Raw genomic sequence first — 15,151 nt, forward strand, 5'->3', positions numbered from 1 at the left:
ACCTTCAAACAGTTCAACTTCTGTCATGTGACATTTTAAAATAAGATTTGGACTGCAAATTAAAAGTATGCAGAAGAAAAGGCCTAAGCTATTTGGAGCAGTTTTACTTACTAGGATAGATGGATGAATAATACATAGATGATAGTTAGATCATCTATGTATAGAATTATATTTAATGTTTATGATAACTGCATAAGTTTATCGCCATTTTATAGAAACATACCATGTTAACTAACATTCACAATATCACTCACCTATAAATGTTGGAATAGAAAATAAAATGGTTTTCGTTTGATGTTTCAAAATGCTCCCTGTCTGCACTCTACCACACAGCCTCATAAGTAACAACAGAGGGTGAAAATGATCTGAAGTCATTTGGCCCAAAAGCCGAAAATGGCAAACATCTATGCCCAACTGACACCCTACATTTCAGTGAAACTAGTTCAGGAGAAAAGGAAAACTAACTGTTGTCCAAATACATGTAAAATAACAGTCATGAGAATCCCATTCTTATATTAAATAGTGCAAGAACACATTCATTTCAGAAAAGGATGTATTCATATGCACCATATTTTATGAGAATTTGCAGATTTTAAAAGGCATAATATTGCCTAGTTGCCAGGATTTTTTCCACTTAGCATCCTTCAGCTCTGTATTGAAAATTCTGGAAAACACTTTCACCACTTTATGAACCATATGCAGAGTTTGATTCTTCTCCAATTTTTTTTCATTTGTTATTATCATCATCAGGGAGGATTACATCTCATCTACTTAGCTGCTAGAATGAGAATTTCAGTTTGGAGGAAAGCCGATTTCTTAAAAAGAAAAAAAAAAAGTTAGCTGCTTCAGGCAACAGTCCTTTTGATCCGCTCATTAACACTTTTCAAATGTTCGAGTGATGTGGGCATTCTCTGCGCTAGAAAATGTCAGCCCTGGAGCCTGCAGCCAGCTTGATGCAATCATATGTTCCGATATTCAGAAAAGAGTGAAAAGAACTGTCAACATTAAACTGCTTTGAATAAAAAAAAAAAGGAAAAAAAAGCAGATACTGTACAATGACTGTAGATTGAGTAGCATTTGAGAACTAATTCTTGCTGGTCGCAAAAAAGAAATGTCCAATCCATCAACAATGTCATTTAAGTGCCTAAGAGCCCACAGACAATAGACAATATAGAAAACATTCTTAGTGTTTACAAGAATTTGTTTAAAATATATGTGGATCTTCCTCTCACACTCCTTTTTCTTGTTGATAAGATCAGAGGGCGAGTATAGCGCCTTTCTTCTCAAGTCCATAAACAAAAAGTTCTCTTTTATTAGTATTTGGGAAGTCCTTTTATAATTCCACAAAGATAGATGGTTTCAACATCCAGACCAAAATAATGGTCTGCGTTATCTCATCCTACGTGGCAAACGATCAGTGTTCAAAGAATCTTACTTTGAACAAATAAGTAAGTGGCCAGAAATCTAGGCAATAAATACAATCTAAAATGCCAAATGAGACCTGGGAAGAACAGTGTGAGAGTATATTCTGCCAGGAAGTTAAGTAAAGGTGTTGCTGTCAAAGCAAATAAACTCAGACCCAGAAGAATTTGATACCCTGTTTCATAAATGATGCTCTGTTGGAAAACATTACCATGGAAGCAATACGTCCTAACATCACACTGTATTTCAAGGAGGCAACCAAACATAAATCATTTTAATTAATGGTGCAAGGAAGGCATATTAAAATTTAAATTACTTATGTTTTATTGTGCATTCCAAAAAAAAAAAAATCAGGCTCCTCTGAAAGTAACTCAATAAAGGCACCATGAGCCCTCCTCAACAATAAAAAACAAGTGCAATGTAGAAGCATTATTACTATTTAGAAAGAACAGCACAGCTGTTGCTGGCTAAGAAAATGATTCTATAGAGCTCTAGTCAGATACATCCTCATCATGAAAGCTCAACTTACTTATAAGCAAATTAAGGTTTAAAAAGAGAACTTTTAAAATTGTTTTCTAAATTCAAGATTCATGAGATTTTTCTGTAATGTCCTAAATACACTAAGGGAAAAAAATGAGTTTGTAGTTTTCCCTGGCCAAGGTCACTAAAGCAAAGTGAACATTTATCATTTCCGGCATATTCAAGTATTTATTTGCAGCTGAATAATATACTCATTGACAACACTCCAAAAAGCCTTTGTTTGCCACCTCATTAGCCTTACATCTGTAATTCTGGTTTTCCCAAATGATGCAACTATACAACTGTCATTTCAGCTATCCTTATTAGTAAAACAAATCTGCCCCAAACTCAACATATCCTCAAAGATTTTAAAAAAATGATGAAAACATATATATTTTCTGATATTTCACTTATATAATTCAGTTCATGGTAAGTTTTGTTCTTACCTACCCCCCCCCATCCCCTTTTTTAATCCAAGGAAAAAGAAAGGATACTGCAGATGTCTTTGGTTAAAAAAAAAAAAAAAAAAAAAGCAACTGTTTGAGGGTGGGTGTGAGCATACTTCATGAGAGTAATAAGTGGGGAGACATAACACCATGCAAAAATGAGAACTTTCCCCCCCTATGGAACGGTTTACAAATTTAACACAGCCTATAATTCATTAATGATAATGCCTGAAAATTCAACTGTTCATAAGAGTTCTGTTATTAAAAATATAGGATGTACTAGGGATCATTGGTTTCAATTTCTATTTCTGCATTAAAAAGAAAGCAAAGGACACAATTCACAATGCCTTAAATAATTCTCTCTTTCTCACAACTTGAAAAATACTCATCAAATGAATTGAAGGATTTAAAAATTATTTTTTTTAATTTCATATTAAAAGCATCTTGGACATAAGGCGCTGTGGTTCATGCCTGTAATACCAGTAGCTCTGGAGGCTCAGGCAGGAGAATAGAGAGTTCAAGCCAGCCTCAGCAAAAGCAAGGAACTAAGCAACTCAATGAGACCCTGTCTCTAAATAAAATACAAAATAGGGCTGGGGATGTGGCTCACTGTTCAAGTCCCCTGAGTTCAATCCCGGGTACTCCCCAAAATAAATCTAAAAACATCTTGGGTGAGCAGATATTCCACAACAGAAACTTTCCCTTTAACTTTAATCTATGTCCCTCTTTGGCAGTCTTTATCATGAACTCCTTCCCATGACAATTAAGGTATATCGAATCTATAGCATTTAAGGGACTTCAATTATATTAACATATAATGATCTAATCTGTAAAAAAACAGTTCTATAAAAATATGTATGCTTATTTATTAACTTATTAAATAATGAGATCTAATTATTACCATAATTTTGAAGTAGTGATGCATATAAAATGTTTGACAAGTATTTGAACTATAAAATGTGATATAGGATATATATCTGTGATTACTATGGCCAACACAGTATTCAGAATAGATAATACTTTTGTAGACAATGGATTACATTCATGAATGAAAGAAATGAAAAGTTTCAGTTAGAAGTAAAAGTAAAGATGTATTTTTTTCCATACAAATTAATATTCCTCTGGTTAGAAATCCCTGTGGGGTATTGTTAGCAGCAACTAGACAAAAGTTGTTTCTACTTCCAAGTTTTATATAATCAATAAATTCTTATGCAAATGTACCTTGGCTCTTACCATATAAGATTACATAGGCCTTATTTCCTATTGTATGTATGAGTAACATATTTAAACAAAATAATGGAAAATTAGGGCTGGGCTCAATTCCCAGCACACCACATACACACACACACACACACACACACACACACAAAGTGAAAATTATACAAAGAACAATTTTACATCATAATTCCTTTAAACACAATATTTCTCCATAGTGAGAAGAATTTTTATTATAAATAACAACAAAGCACCCTATTGTGCACCTGACTTTCAGGTAAAGAGATATCAAGTTTCTCAATTCTAAGAATTGATACAGTTCAAGAAGATGTATCTGTACAGAGATACGAAAAATTGTGCTCTTTATGTGTAATAAGGATTGTAATGCAAAAAAAAAATTAAAAAAAGAAAATGTATCCAATAACAATTATTTACTGTGCAACATTAACATAAACAATGATGAATAAAACACACAGTACTCTGCCTTCATGAAATTATTAATCTAAAGAGGAGATAGTTTCAAACAAATATAGTGTTAATTCATCATTTAATTATACTTTTACTTAAGTAGTGCCAAAAATGTACTACCTTATACTAGGCAATTTTGCTAAAATTTCACTATAAAATATTCAAGAAGGAATGTTTCTGACTTTCATCTTTTTCTTGTTTCCTGGTCTCAAAGTGCTTCAGCTAACCAGGTACATACTGTGGTTTCATACATACAGTATTTAGTTAAATGTCAGAGTGCTTCATTTTTCTCTGTGGGTTAAGAATGTCAAATTCTATCTTTCAAGAGATTCAATTGTTCAATGCCTAAATCTGAATGAAATTGTACGGGCTCCTTCTTACAAGTACTACCACCCTGAGAAACCTGTGCACAGATCCCTGTTGTCAAATGAGTCTATGCCAAATGTCACATATGCCTTGGACACTTCTGAAAATTGTAAAGATGTTTCATTCAAAAATTCCTGGTCACTCTAGAAATGTGAGTAAATTCTTCTCAGTATATAAAGCATTATGTGTACTTATTTGACAATTACCCCAAAAAGTCAAAAAGAGCTATTCTAATCTCAATTTCCAAAACTTATAGGCCTAAGTAGCGATTTCCTAACTCTAGAGAATAGCAGAAACATTCATTTGTTGCTGCTATAACAAATTATCACTAACCTGGTGGCTTCAAATAACAGAAATTTGTTTTCTTCCAGTTATGGAAATCAGGAGTCTGAACTGAGTCTTACGGGGTTGAAATCAGCTATTGGCAGAGCTGGTCCTTCTAAAGACTCCCAGGGTGGAATAATCTGCCCCTGCCTCTTCCAGATTCTGCTCATGCTGGTATCCCCTGGTTGGTGGCTGCATCACTCCCAAGGCCACCTCCACAGACACACTGCCTCCTCCCCTCTGTTGTCCCCTTTCCCTCTGTATCCCTCTTACAAGACTTGTTATTGCATTTAGCCCTGCTCCCAGGTCATCCTGGATAATCTCTCCATCTCAAAACAATTTAGTCATCCTTTGGCCACACAGGTGACAAGCACAGGGATTAAGACTTGAGTATCTTCATTCTTCTTACCCCCCTCTTTTTCAAACTCTAGTGACCTGTGGAGATGGCTCACCCTACTCACCCCTTCCTCTCAGGGAGAGCCACCATCACTGGAAAACTGCCCACCACTGCTCAGATACCTTTCCATTGTTGAGGCAGAAAGAAAACCCAGAAAACCAAAACCCTGAGAATCACTGTCTAAAAGGCAATAACATTGATGCCACTGAGCCATCGATTAAAACCTGTGAAAATGTAATATCCAAGCAATGAAAAGTCCAATCATTTCATAAAATATGACTTAATGTTTCTTGTCTCAGTATTTGATAAAATATAAAATAAAGGAGTAAAGAACATGGGATAGACATTGAGGCCTCTTTCTCCAGGTTCTCCATCTTGGTAAGAGCTCCTGGGCTCCTGATGCCCACAGAGGTGGGGAGCTGATACTTTCCAAATGTGCCCAAGAACAAATTCTTTCAGCTGTTCAGTCCCACTGAATCCCCTCAGTAGAAAAATTTGATTCACATATTTGCTGCTATTACTTAAAATATATTCAGATAAAAAGAAATCTGTATAACAACAAGCTGAAGTAAATGCATTTCATTTCCCATTAAAAAGTTATTTTTCTGGGACTGGTGTTGTGGCTCAGGGGTAAAGCACTTGCCTAAGATGTGTCAGGCACTGGGTTTGATCCTCAGCACCTCATAAAAAATAAGAGATAAAATAAAGGCACTGTGTCCATCTATAACTACAAATACAAAAAATGTTATTTTTCTGGTAATGATAGACAAGTCAAATTAATCCATAATAATTTAATACTACTAAGGATTACTTAAATGACCACATTCTAATTTGAGCATTTCACAAATATATTCTCTAAAAGGAACAAAATAAATACCCTTTAATTGTACTACATCTTTTGATATACTCAAGATTTTTTTTTCTTATGATCTCACTTCCCGCTTCTTTTCTAAAGGCCTCTTCATTCTTCTCTAGTCTAGTTCCTTTCCAGTTTAAGATTCCAACTATAGGCCCTTTGTTAGATACTTTACTTTGGACTGGGGACATGGTTTAGTGGTAGAGTGCTTAGCTTGCATTAGCAAGGGCCTGGATTAGATCCCCAATAGAAAGTAAGGATAGGGGAGGAGAGAAGAAAAGAGGAAGGGAGGAAGGAACAGAGAGAGAGAGGGAGGGAGGGAGGGAGAAAGGAGACTCTGGCCACATCTAAGGTGCACTATCTGTTACTGGCTTTCCACTTCCATTTTTGATAGAACTCAGTTGGGCAGTCTTAATCTTCACCAGGACCAGAGCTCAACATTGCTGTAGGCATAGCTCCTTTCAGATGATTCTACTGAGCAGATCTCCCTGGTGGTTTCTTATCACCCCTGGGATGAGTTCAGACCTACAAGAAACAGGAAGCCCTCCCTTTGGGTTCTTCTCAAAACCAAAACTACCTACCTTTTATACAAGATCTCAGCCTAGCCCTTTTTGAAGCATGCCAAAATAACTCATACTTTTCACACATACTTCATCAAAATGTCCCTCATCCACTTACACTGTCTCAGTCATCAAAACTCAGTTTGGGGTCATTCACTCAGTCCTGTTTTTCTGAAACAGTTCCTTTGTGTTCTTACTGCTCTATACACATCCTGTTATTGGGCACTTGTGACCCTCCCTTAACACTTACTTGCCTATATTTCTGTGTTTCCACATGAAATGTGAATTTCCATACCATATCGCAGGCATTTGTGTATGTGTATATGGTACTTGGGATGGAACCCAGAAGCATTCTGACTCTGAGCTACATCCCCGGCATTTTTATTTTTTTTATTTTGAGATAGGTTCTCCCTAAGTTGCCCATGTTGGTCTCAAACTTTCTATTTTCCTGCCTCAGCCTCCCAAGTAGCTGGGATTACAGTCAGGTGCTACCACACTTGGCTCATATGCATTTTTGTATCCCCAATTCCTAGCATAGTAACTGGCACTAACAGATGATTAATACATATTTGCCAAGGGCTAAATGTAGAACTTTGTCTCTACTTTCTCCCTGCTTTGAAAGCTACTTAAGAAAACATTCACTATGATTCATTTGCACCTAGGTATGAATACTAAGTGTAAATAAGCTTATATTCAGGACTGGCTACTTTTTAATCGACATTCCTAGGTACAAAATAAAGTTAGTTCTCTCAAATAAGTTCAAAATTAAAAAGCATTAATTCATGATGTTTCTGATGATAGGAAGCCTTGCTGACATCTTATACACAATTAACAGGACCTCTCTATGCATTTCATAAAGACACTCCAAGATTTATAATCTGCAAGGCCTCAGGGTTAGAAGGAACATAATCTTTCTGATGATGAAGTGCTCTCCATAATATCCAAAATTATGGCCAAAATCTGTATACAAGAACATCTAAGTTCCTCCCCAAAAAGCCCATTTCCGTTTTTGCATGTATTTAAAAAAAAAAAAAAAACAGGTGTTATATACCTTGATAACTTCTGAGCCCTCTGGTCAATAGTAAATGAAATTGCAAAGTAATAAAGGGAGGAAACCAACACTGTAAAGTTTAAATTAAAAAACCAAGGAGCACAAATCACATTAGGGCACCTTTTTGCTTTTTAATTTGAGATTCAAGAATGGTAGCCCCCCTAAAATAGCCATATCTAAGATAATCAAGATTATAACAGGAAACTGTCTGTGCATAAATTGCTCTGGCAGGAAACTGATTAGTTCAGCAAAGAGACAGGATGCTTCTTGTCTCTGATGTTGTCTGAGTTAATTCTATGCCTCCTCCATGGGCCAACTGCTCTGAGATAAAGAATTATAAAGTTGCCTCATGAAAGCAGACTGAAGTACAATTAATAATAAATGCAGGGGTGATACAAAGCACTGCCTCAAATTGCAAAGAAGCTGAAATCAGCAAAGGTGGGTGGGGCGGGGAGGGCAGACTAGAAACATCATGTAAAACACTACCATGATCTACATACTATCAAGTTCTATATCATGTGCTCATATAAAAAGGAGCACTCTCAAAGTAAGTAGGAGGCATGCTTTGAAAGAAGGCTTCCTTGGGATAATCTTTTCTATGGAACTTGAATAGTGTAAATTGGATTGCTTGAAATGTATTGAAATGTATTACTTAACATATTACCCTGGGGTAGGCAGAATAATGCTGCCACAAAGATGTCCAAAACTGAATTCCATGATCCTGTGAATAAATTACCTTACATGGTAAAAGGGATTTTGCAGATATGGTTAAGAACCATGAGATGGGAAATGATCCTGGATTATCCAAGTGTGTCCAACCTAATCACCTGTTTCCTTAAACATGGAGGGCCTTTGCCAGCTGGGTTCAGAGTCAGAGGGAAATGTGAATACAGAAGAATCATCAAGGAGATAAACATGGTTGGTTTTGAAGATGGAGAAAATAGTCTAAGAGGCAAGAAATGTGGATGGCCTCTTGAAGCTGGAGAATGGAGTGTGAATGGACTCTACCCTAGGGGTGCAGAAAGGAATGCAGCCCTGCTGACACCTTTCAGCCCAGTGAGACCCACACCAGAGCTGTGATTACACAACTGCTAGATAATGAATTTGAGTTATTTTAAGTCACCAAGCATGTAGCAATAGAGGGTGAAGACAAGCCCACACTCCTTCACAGGTTTTATGCAAATATGAAAAATGACACAAATTAAAACTACCTGTCATTACTCCAAAAGTGACTATTTAACAGATACCTCAACATCTGCACTTGACTTATTTCTAATATGTTTTTCAGAGGGAAAACAAAAAAATCTTGAAAGAGTAGAGCCTTCAAAAAGGAAACAAAAGATTCATAACCACTTAGAAAAAAAAAACTGACATTATCAACTGCGTTTAATGAATTCAACAGAAAACAAATCATCCCATTTACTTGAATTTTTCTTGTACTTGAGTGGAAATGCTTTTATTCCAACTACTTTCCTACATTTCTCAATGCTTTTTTTCTATGAACCTGATTTTTAAGACACTTTTTAGGTGATATTTTATAATACATGTTGACATGCATGCATTCCCAAATCTATTATAGCAGTAAAATGATTAAAATTCAAGTAACTAATTGAAACTTCGCTGTTACTGAACAATGAGGCATTCATTCATATTTACAACTTACTGAATAAAAAAATAAATTAAAAAGGGTAGAGTTGCAAATCCTTCTTACTCACCACTTTGCAGCAAAGGGGCCAAAACCACCACATCAAACCCATGCCCAAGAGTAACAATAACACCAAAATAGCAATGATGGCTGCAATCCCGTTAGACTAAAGTAGAGAAAAGACAAAAACAAAGCTTAGGTCAGCAAAGACAAAGCCAGCAAAAATTAGGGTCAAATACCACATGCATTTTTTTTTAAGGAAATACTAGAAAGTAATACAGAAAGCACAATAATGCCCAACCAAATTTCAGGTATGTTCCTTTAAATCCTATAAATTCATTTATATTTTATTTAATACATGTTAGGTTATGTTATGTTACGTAATAATAAATATAAAATCTTCCAAATTGCTTCAGACAGTTTCAAAATGTCATAAAGGAATGTAGGGGAAAAAATCATTATTTGGGGTTAGACAATGGTGCCTATCTTTTGTGTCTAGGTAAGGATTATTTCGGTTCAAGCATGATTACCCTTAGACAGGATTTCCCCAGACTATATAATGATGTAACACCATTTACTTGGTACATTTACATGGTAAGACAACATGCATATTTAAAAATCTAAGTAGATGACAAGTCAACAGCAGCAACTATTGCTGGCAAATGGCCGATATATATCAAGGCAGATCAGATGATCTCTGATAACGGTTCAAGTCCTGCCTACACAAGAACCACAGGAGTGTCCTTTCACTTCCTGACTGCCAAGCTCCTCTGGCATCAAGACACCTGCTCTAGGCTCTGCCTGTAACCCTTTCATCCTAACCACCACCTATTCATCCTACAGGATCCAGGGGAAGTCACTTCTTCAGGAGGCCTTCCTTAGATCCTCTGGCTAGAAAGTACCCCTTCTAATTCTACAGCTCATATTTATCAATATTTTAATCCTTAGCACTTTTCACAATATAATTATGAGATTTATGACTTTTTTTTCATTTCTTTTTTCTGCCAAGATTCATTGCAAGTGCTAGAAAATCACAGGCTATGTCTAATCAACTTGCTACCGTATACTCCAGGCCTGGCATTTAAAAACTATTAACAGTGAGAATGAATCCCAAAGAAATAAGACTCCAAATGCAAAAAAAAAAAAAAAAAAAGAGTGCAAATGCATTTACTTTTGATAGAGAGAGTTCACAAGAGAAGAACAGCATCTCTTTCCCACTCTCTGGAATTCCCAGTAATCCTATTGTGCTTTAGTTCAGTTTTGGTTTTCAGGGTTTTTTGTTGGTTTTGTTGCTTTGTTTGGTTTTAGGAGAAAGGATTCAGGGAAGAACAAAAAGAGAGAGAAAAAAAGTAATATTTTTTATAGAAAATTTTAGGAAACTATCTATGTGTTCTGGTCTTAAAGCCAAAGAAAACAGTCCAGAGCATATATCAGGCTGCTTAGGGAAATACCCACAGTGCATTTTCAACACATAATTCTAAATATTCATAAAAAAAAAAATCAAGCTATTCTCCACAGGCTTAATTATATTAAGGTTTAAAATCTAGACAAACAGAAAAGAATGACTTAGAAGCAGATGGAAAACTGAGGTATGCCATAGATAAATGTGTAAATTTTTGACCTCATCTTCAAATACCAGGTCTTATGAAGATGCCTCCAATCCATGACTGTTCACAAGCAGAAGGAACTAAGCATTCCCCACCAGCCTTTTCCCACCTGAGAACCCAGGTTATTTGGCTGTGCTGCACAACTTTCAAAAGAGTTCTGAACATTTGGTTCCTCCTTTCTTAGAATTTGCACTTTTTCAGAAATAAAGACATGCAACTACAGGACATGAATCTGCTAAAATTTAGCAGTTAGCTCATTTTTTTCAGATGTCATGAACAAGATAGAAAATTGTGCCACCAGCTGGAATACTAAGTAACTGGGCTGACCCTGAGAGGTACGTAATTTTTTTTTTTATTTTCCCTCAAAATAAAATGCCTTTATTATAGCATTGACAAAACACTATGCCTCTCCAGATAAAAATATACATTTATTATGACAATACTATTATCTCTACTTATTCCAAAGCCTTATATAAAAAAACTAAAATTAAAATATGCACATTCAAGACCTACAGATCTTATTTTAAGTTGGAGCATGATAGAAAATAAAGCAAGAGGAAGCACATAATTTAATGATACCCAACTTTGTCATATATGTCTGAGACACACCTCCTGATTGTACCCATCCCAGACATTAGCTCAATTGATTGGATACAAATTCCAGCTTTCCCATTTCCTTTGTTTTGATTGCCAGAGCCATTATCAAAGCAAGGATATGTCAGATATGAAAGGGAAATAATTTCATTGTTCACATAACTTTATAAACAAATTAAGAAAAGTCAAACATGTCAAATTTAGGCCTGTGAACAGATACAGTGCTACAAACCCTGGACTAAGAAGCCTGATGAAGATTATGGAGCTGAATAAAATTACACCCAGATCTGTCTCATGGGCAGAAACCAGAAACTTCTCACTTTTACTGAAACATGTTTCTCTTTTGATAGAACTCAGGTCAAAACATAATCCTAATAAATATTCAGCACAATAATATCATTTTTCCTGAACTTAGTAGAATATATGTTATTGGAAGTTAAAAATATTTTTCATTCATTCAAAAAATATTTGATGAGCCCTCATTACATACCAGGCAGTTAAACAAGTACCAGGGAAAATCCTCACAAAGCCTACTGGAGAGCGAGAAACCTTCAGCAAAAGTGTGAGCAGTGTGAGAACCTGTAAAAATGGAAACTAACCTAGCAGGTTAGGCTCTAAGAGGATCTCTTGAAGATGTGTGAAGGGATGGGGAGGAGTGGAGGCAGAATCAGTGGCTCTTGTAAAAATAAGAGAAAGCCCATTCTGACTGGAGCCTGGAGTCAGAGGAAACTGGGTGACAGCCCAGGATATTGAAGAAAAGAAGTCAAACACAAACCTCTGAAAAGCTATCGTCCAGTACAGAGAGAACTGGCCAGTGTTGAATTAAAAGTCATTCGTTAGATGAACTTCCAATGGATCATATGTTGCATTCTTACAAAAAGGGGTTCTGAACAAGTAACATTTTCAGATGTCTATGAAGACTTGGGTATGAAAGTTAGCTGAGAAGTCCAGCATGAGACTCAGCATGTAGATGCCAGTCAAAGCTTTGACGTCAAAACTCCTCTAAGGATTATATAGGGACAAAGCCAAACCTCAAGCCTTGATGTTAGGAAAGAAGGAACCAATTTTCTATTCATCCAAACACATTGTTTTTGAACTTTATCTGCATCTAATTTCTTTTCCTTTTTTTTTTTCATTAAAAGAAAGTTATAATATACAATCAAAAACTTTCCCAAACACAACTGAAATTATCCCAAGACAATTATAGAAGTATAAAAACAAATCGGGGCCACTACTGTATTTGCAAAGTAATGATAGAAAAGAGGAATCACTCAAAGTTTCAAAATTGCATGAATGTTGTGATGGATCTAGAAAATAATTTAGTCACAATAGCCACATTAGAATAAAACAGACATAGAAGAGGAGAAATTGGTGCCTACAATTTTGTTACCATAAACTTAAGAGTTAGGGAAAGAAAAAAGAGTCATGGACTAGGTGATAGAGCTATTTACTGGATTCTTTGGAATATTCTATATCAGGAGTAGTACACTATAGCTCAAGGGCTAAATCAAGTTCATTTATTTTTTAAGACCTCTCCCAGGTAAGATTTTTTTTTGCATTATTGCATAGATGAAAAAAATCAAAAGAAGAATATGCCACATGAAATTCAAATTTTGGTATACACAGCTTTATTGAACACAGCCACAGCTGTTTATTTACATAATGTCTATGACTGCTTTTGTACTATATGGTAGAGTTGAGTTGGTTGTGACAGAGACCAGACACCCAGCAATGCCTACAATATTTACTATCTGGCCTTTTACAGGAAAAGTTTGTTGACCCCTGTGCTAGACAAATCAATTTTGGATCTGGTAAAAAATGGCAGATTGTTCAAGTGTTTGTTCAAGGGGAAAAAAACAGATTTGGGTTCAATTTTCAATTCAAGAACTTACTAGATTGTGAAACTGGGCAAGAAATTTAACCTTTCAGAGTCTCCAAGCTCCAAGTGAATAGTAAGAGCTACAATCAGCATAAGCTATGGTCATCAAGCCATGCATCCTGCTGAGGGGTTAGTCCACCTAACAGCAGCACCTTCTAATGTGTTTGCGTAAATGTGCCCTAAGGATTGGAATAGCTCTCTGATCTCTGTTCCTCAGTTTTCTCATCTGTAAAATCAACATATTAGTAACAGCTTCCTCTTCAATTGTGAGTATTAAATGAAGCCAGAAAGTGCTTAGCACATGTGCAATAGAGTTTAGCACACTGTCCAGTACCCAATCTGTGCTCAGAGAATGGGTTCTTGATATTATTATTCTAAAAGGGCCATAAAAGATCAATAGTTCCAAGAGGGGAAAAAAAGACATTTTTACTGTATTTTTTTAAGCAGAGATACATCTAAGAGACTGATAAGACCAGGTGTGGTGGCACACACCTGTAATCCCGGTAGGTTGGGAGAGTGAGGCATATGGATCACAAGTTTAAAGCCAGCCTCAGCAACTTAGCAAGACCCTGTCTCAAAAATAAAATATAAAAAGGGCTAAAAATGTGGCTTAGTGAGTTCATTTCCTCAGACGAAAAACAAAAACAAAAAAACAAAGAGAGACTGGAAGAGATGAAGGGAAAGAACTATTTAGAAACAAACCCTCTGTAGACTCCAGTCTTCAATCTCTTAACTTAAACTTTAGTTCACCCACTTTTTAAAAAATTTTTATTATTTATTTTTAAAAATTTATTTTTTAGTTTCTCCACATTTAAACTACACATACTACTAATTTCATTCACTCACTTAGCAAATAATTTTGGGCCACCTGCCCTGTATAAAGACCACATATAAAAAGAAGCAAAGATAAGTAGCAGGTTCTACCATCAGCATCTCAGGGCTGATGAGCAAACCTGGAAGAAAATAAAGTGGAGCTCAGAGCCCTGTTTGCCTATTTAACAGGACTACACCACAGGTGCTCTTGGAGCATATAAAGGATCTTATTTGTTTGTGGGATTTTCACAACAACTAATTAATTACCAGACCAAGAGTGTTTAATTTTGTTTGGTTTTTGAATACCTGTAAAAATCAAAAGCATCATCCTCATGAGAAGCAATATTGCTAACTGCATTTTACCTGATTTCTATATCTGAATATGCCTGAAAGTCTGAACATCATTTAAACCCAGTGCCCAGTATTTATCATACTATTACCCACTATCTCTTCTACTGTGACTAGAGATTTAATGTACGAATCAGCAGGTTCACTGCATCAGCTTGAGTCTCACTTTCCATGTCTATAAAATGGTAATATTACTGCCACATACCAGAGGTATTTGAGGCTGAATACAAAATATGGTTAAATCTAAGGAGGAAAAAAAATGTTCTATAACTATCACTAATATGATGAAGTGAATTACAATATTTATTATCTGAAATCATTAGTATACTTATAAAAATCACCAAAAAAAAAAGGCAGGCTTTAGGTCCTCAGGCGAAGCTGGAGAGAGGTCTCTGGTGACCCCTCAGACTTCTTCTCAGTCCTGGTCTTGGTGACCTTACACAGGCACCTACTGCTGGCTTCTCTTTATGTTGGGATTCTACCTTCCTTCTTCTTCTCTATTTGATACACGTTCTGATTTTGCCGTATCTTGATGTCCTGCATTGTACCTTCTCTGTCACTTCTTCATTTATTCTACCAACCAAGATGAACCTACCTGTCACCTCAGCCTGATTAATCTTTAAAGTTTAATCTGATCAGAT

At 35.9% G+C, this 15,151-nt stretch overlaps 1 protein-coding gene across 1 annotated transcript in view; it reads right to left on the minus strand.

The window, feature by feature from the left end:
- The window catches only part of Antxr2 (ANTXR cell adhesion molecule 2), a 135,154-nt gene that overhangs the window by 67,339 nt on the left and 52,664 nt on the right, over positions 1-15,151 (minus strand). Inside the window, exon 12 of the mRNA XM_046459281.1 lies at positions 9,340-9,435. Coding sequence (XP_046315237.1) covers positions 9,340-9,435 — 96 coding nt within the window. The remainder of the gene's footprint in view (positions 1-9,339; positions 9,436-15,151) is intronic.

The sequence above is a fragment of the Marmota monax genome, unplaced genomic scaffold, assembly GCF_021218885.2.
Source record: "Marmota monax isolate L192 unplaced genomic scaffold, Marmota_monax_Labrador192_F-V1.1 WCK01_AAM20220418_F8-fsc00112, whole genome shotgun sequence".
Taxonomy (NCBI): Eukaryota; Metazoa; Chordata; class Mammalia; order Rodentia; family Sciuridae; genus Marmota; species Marmota monax.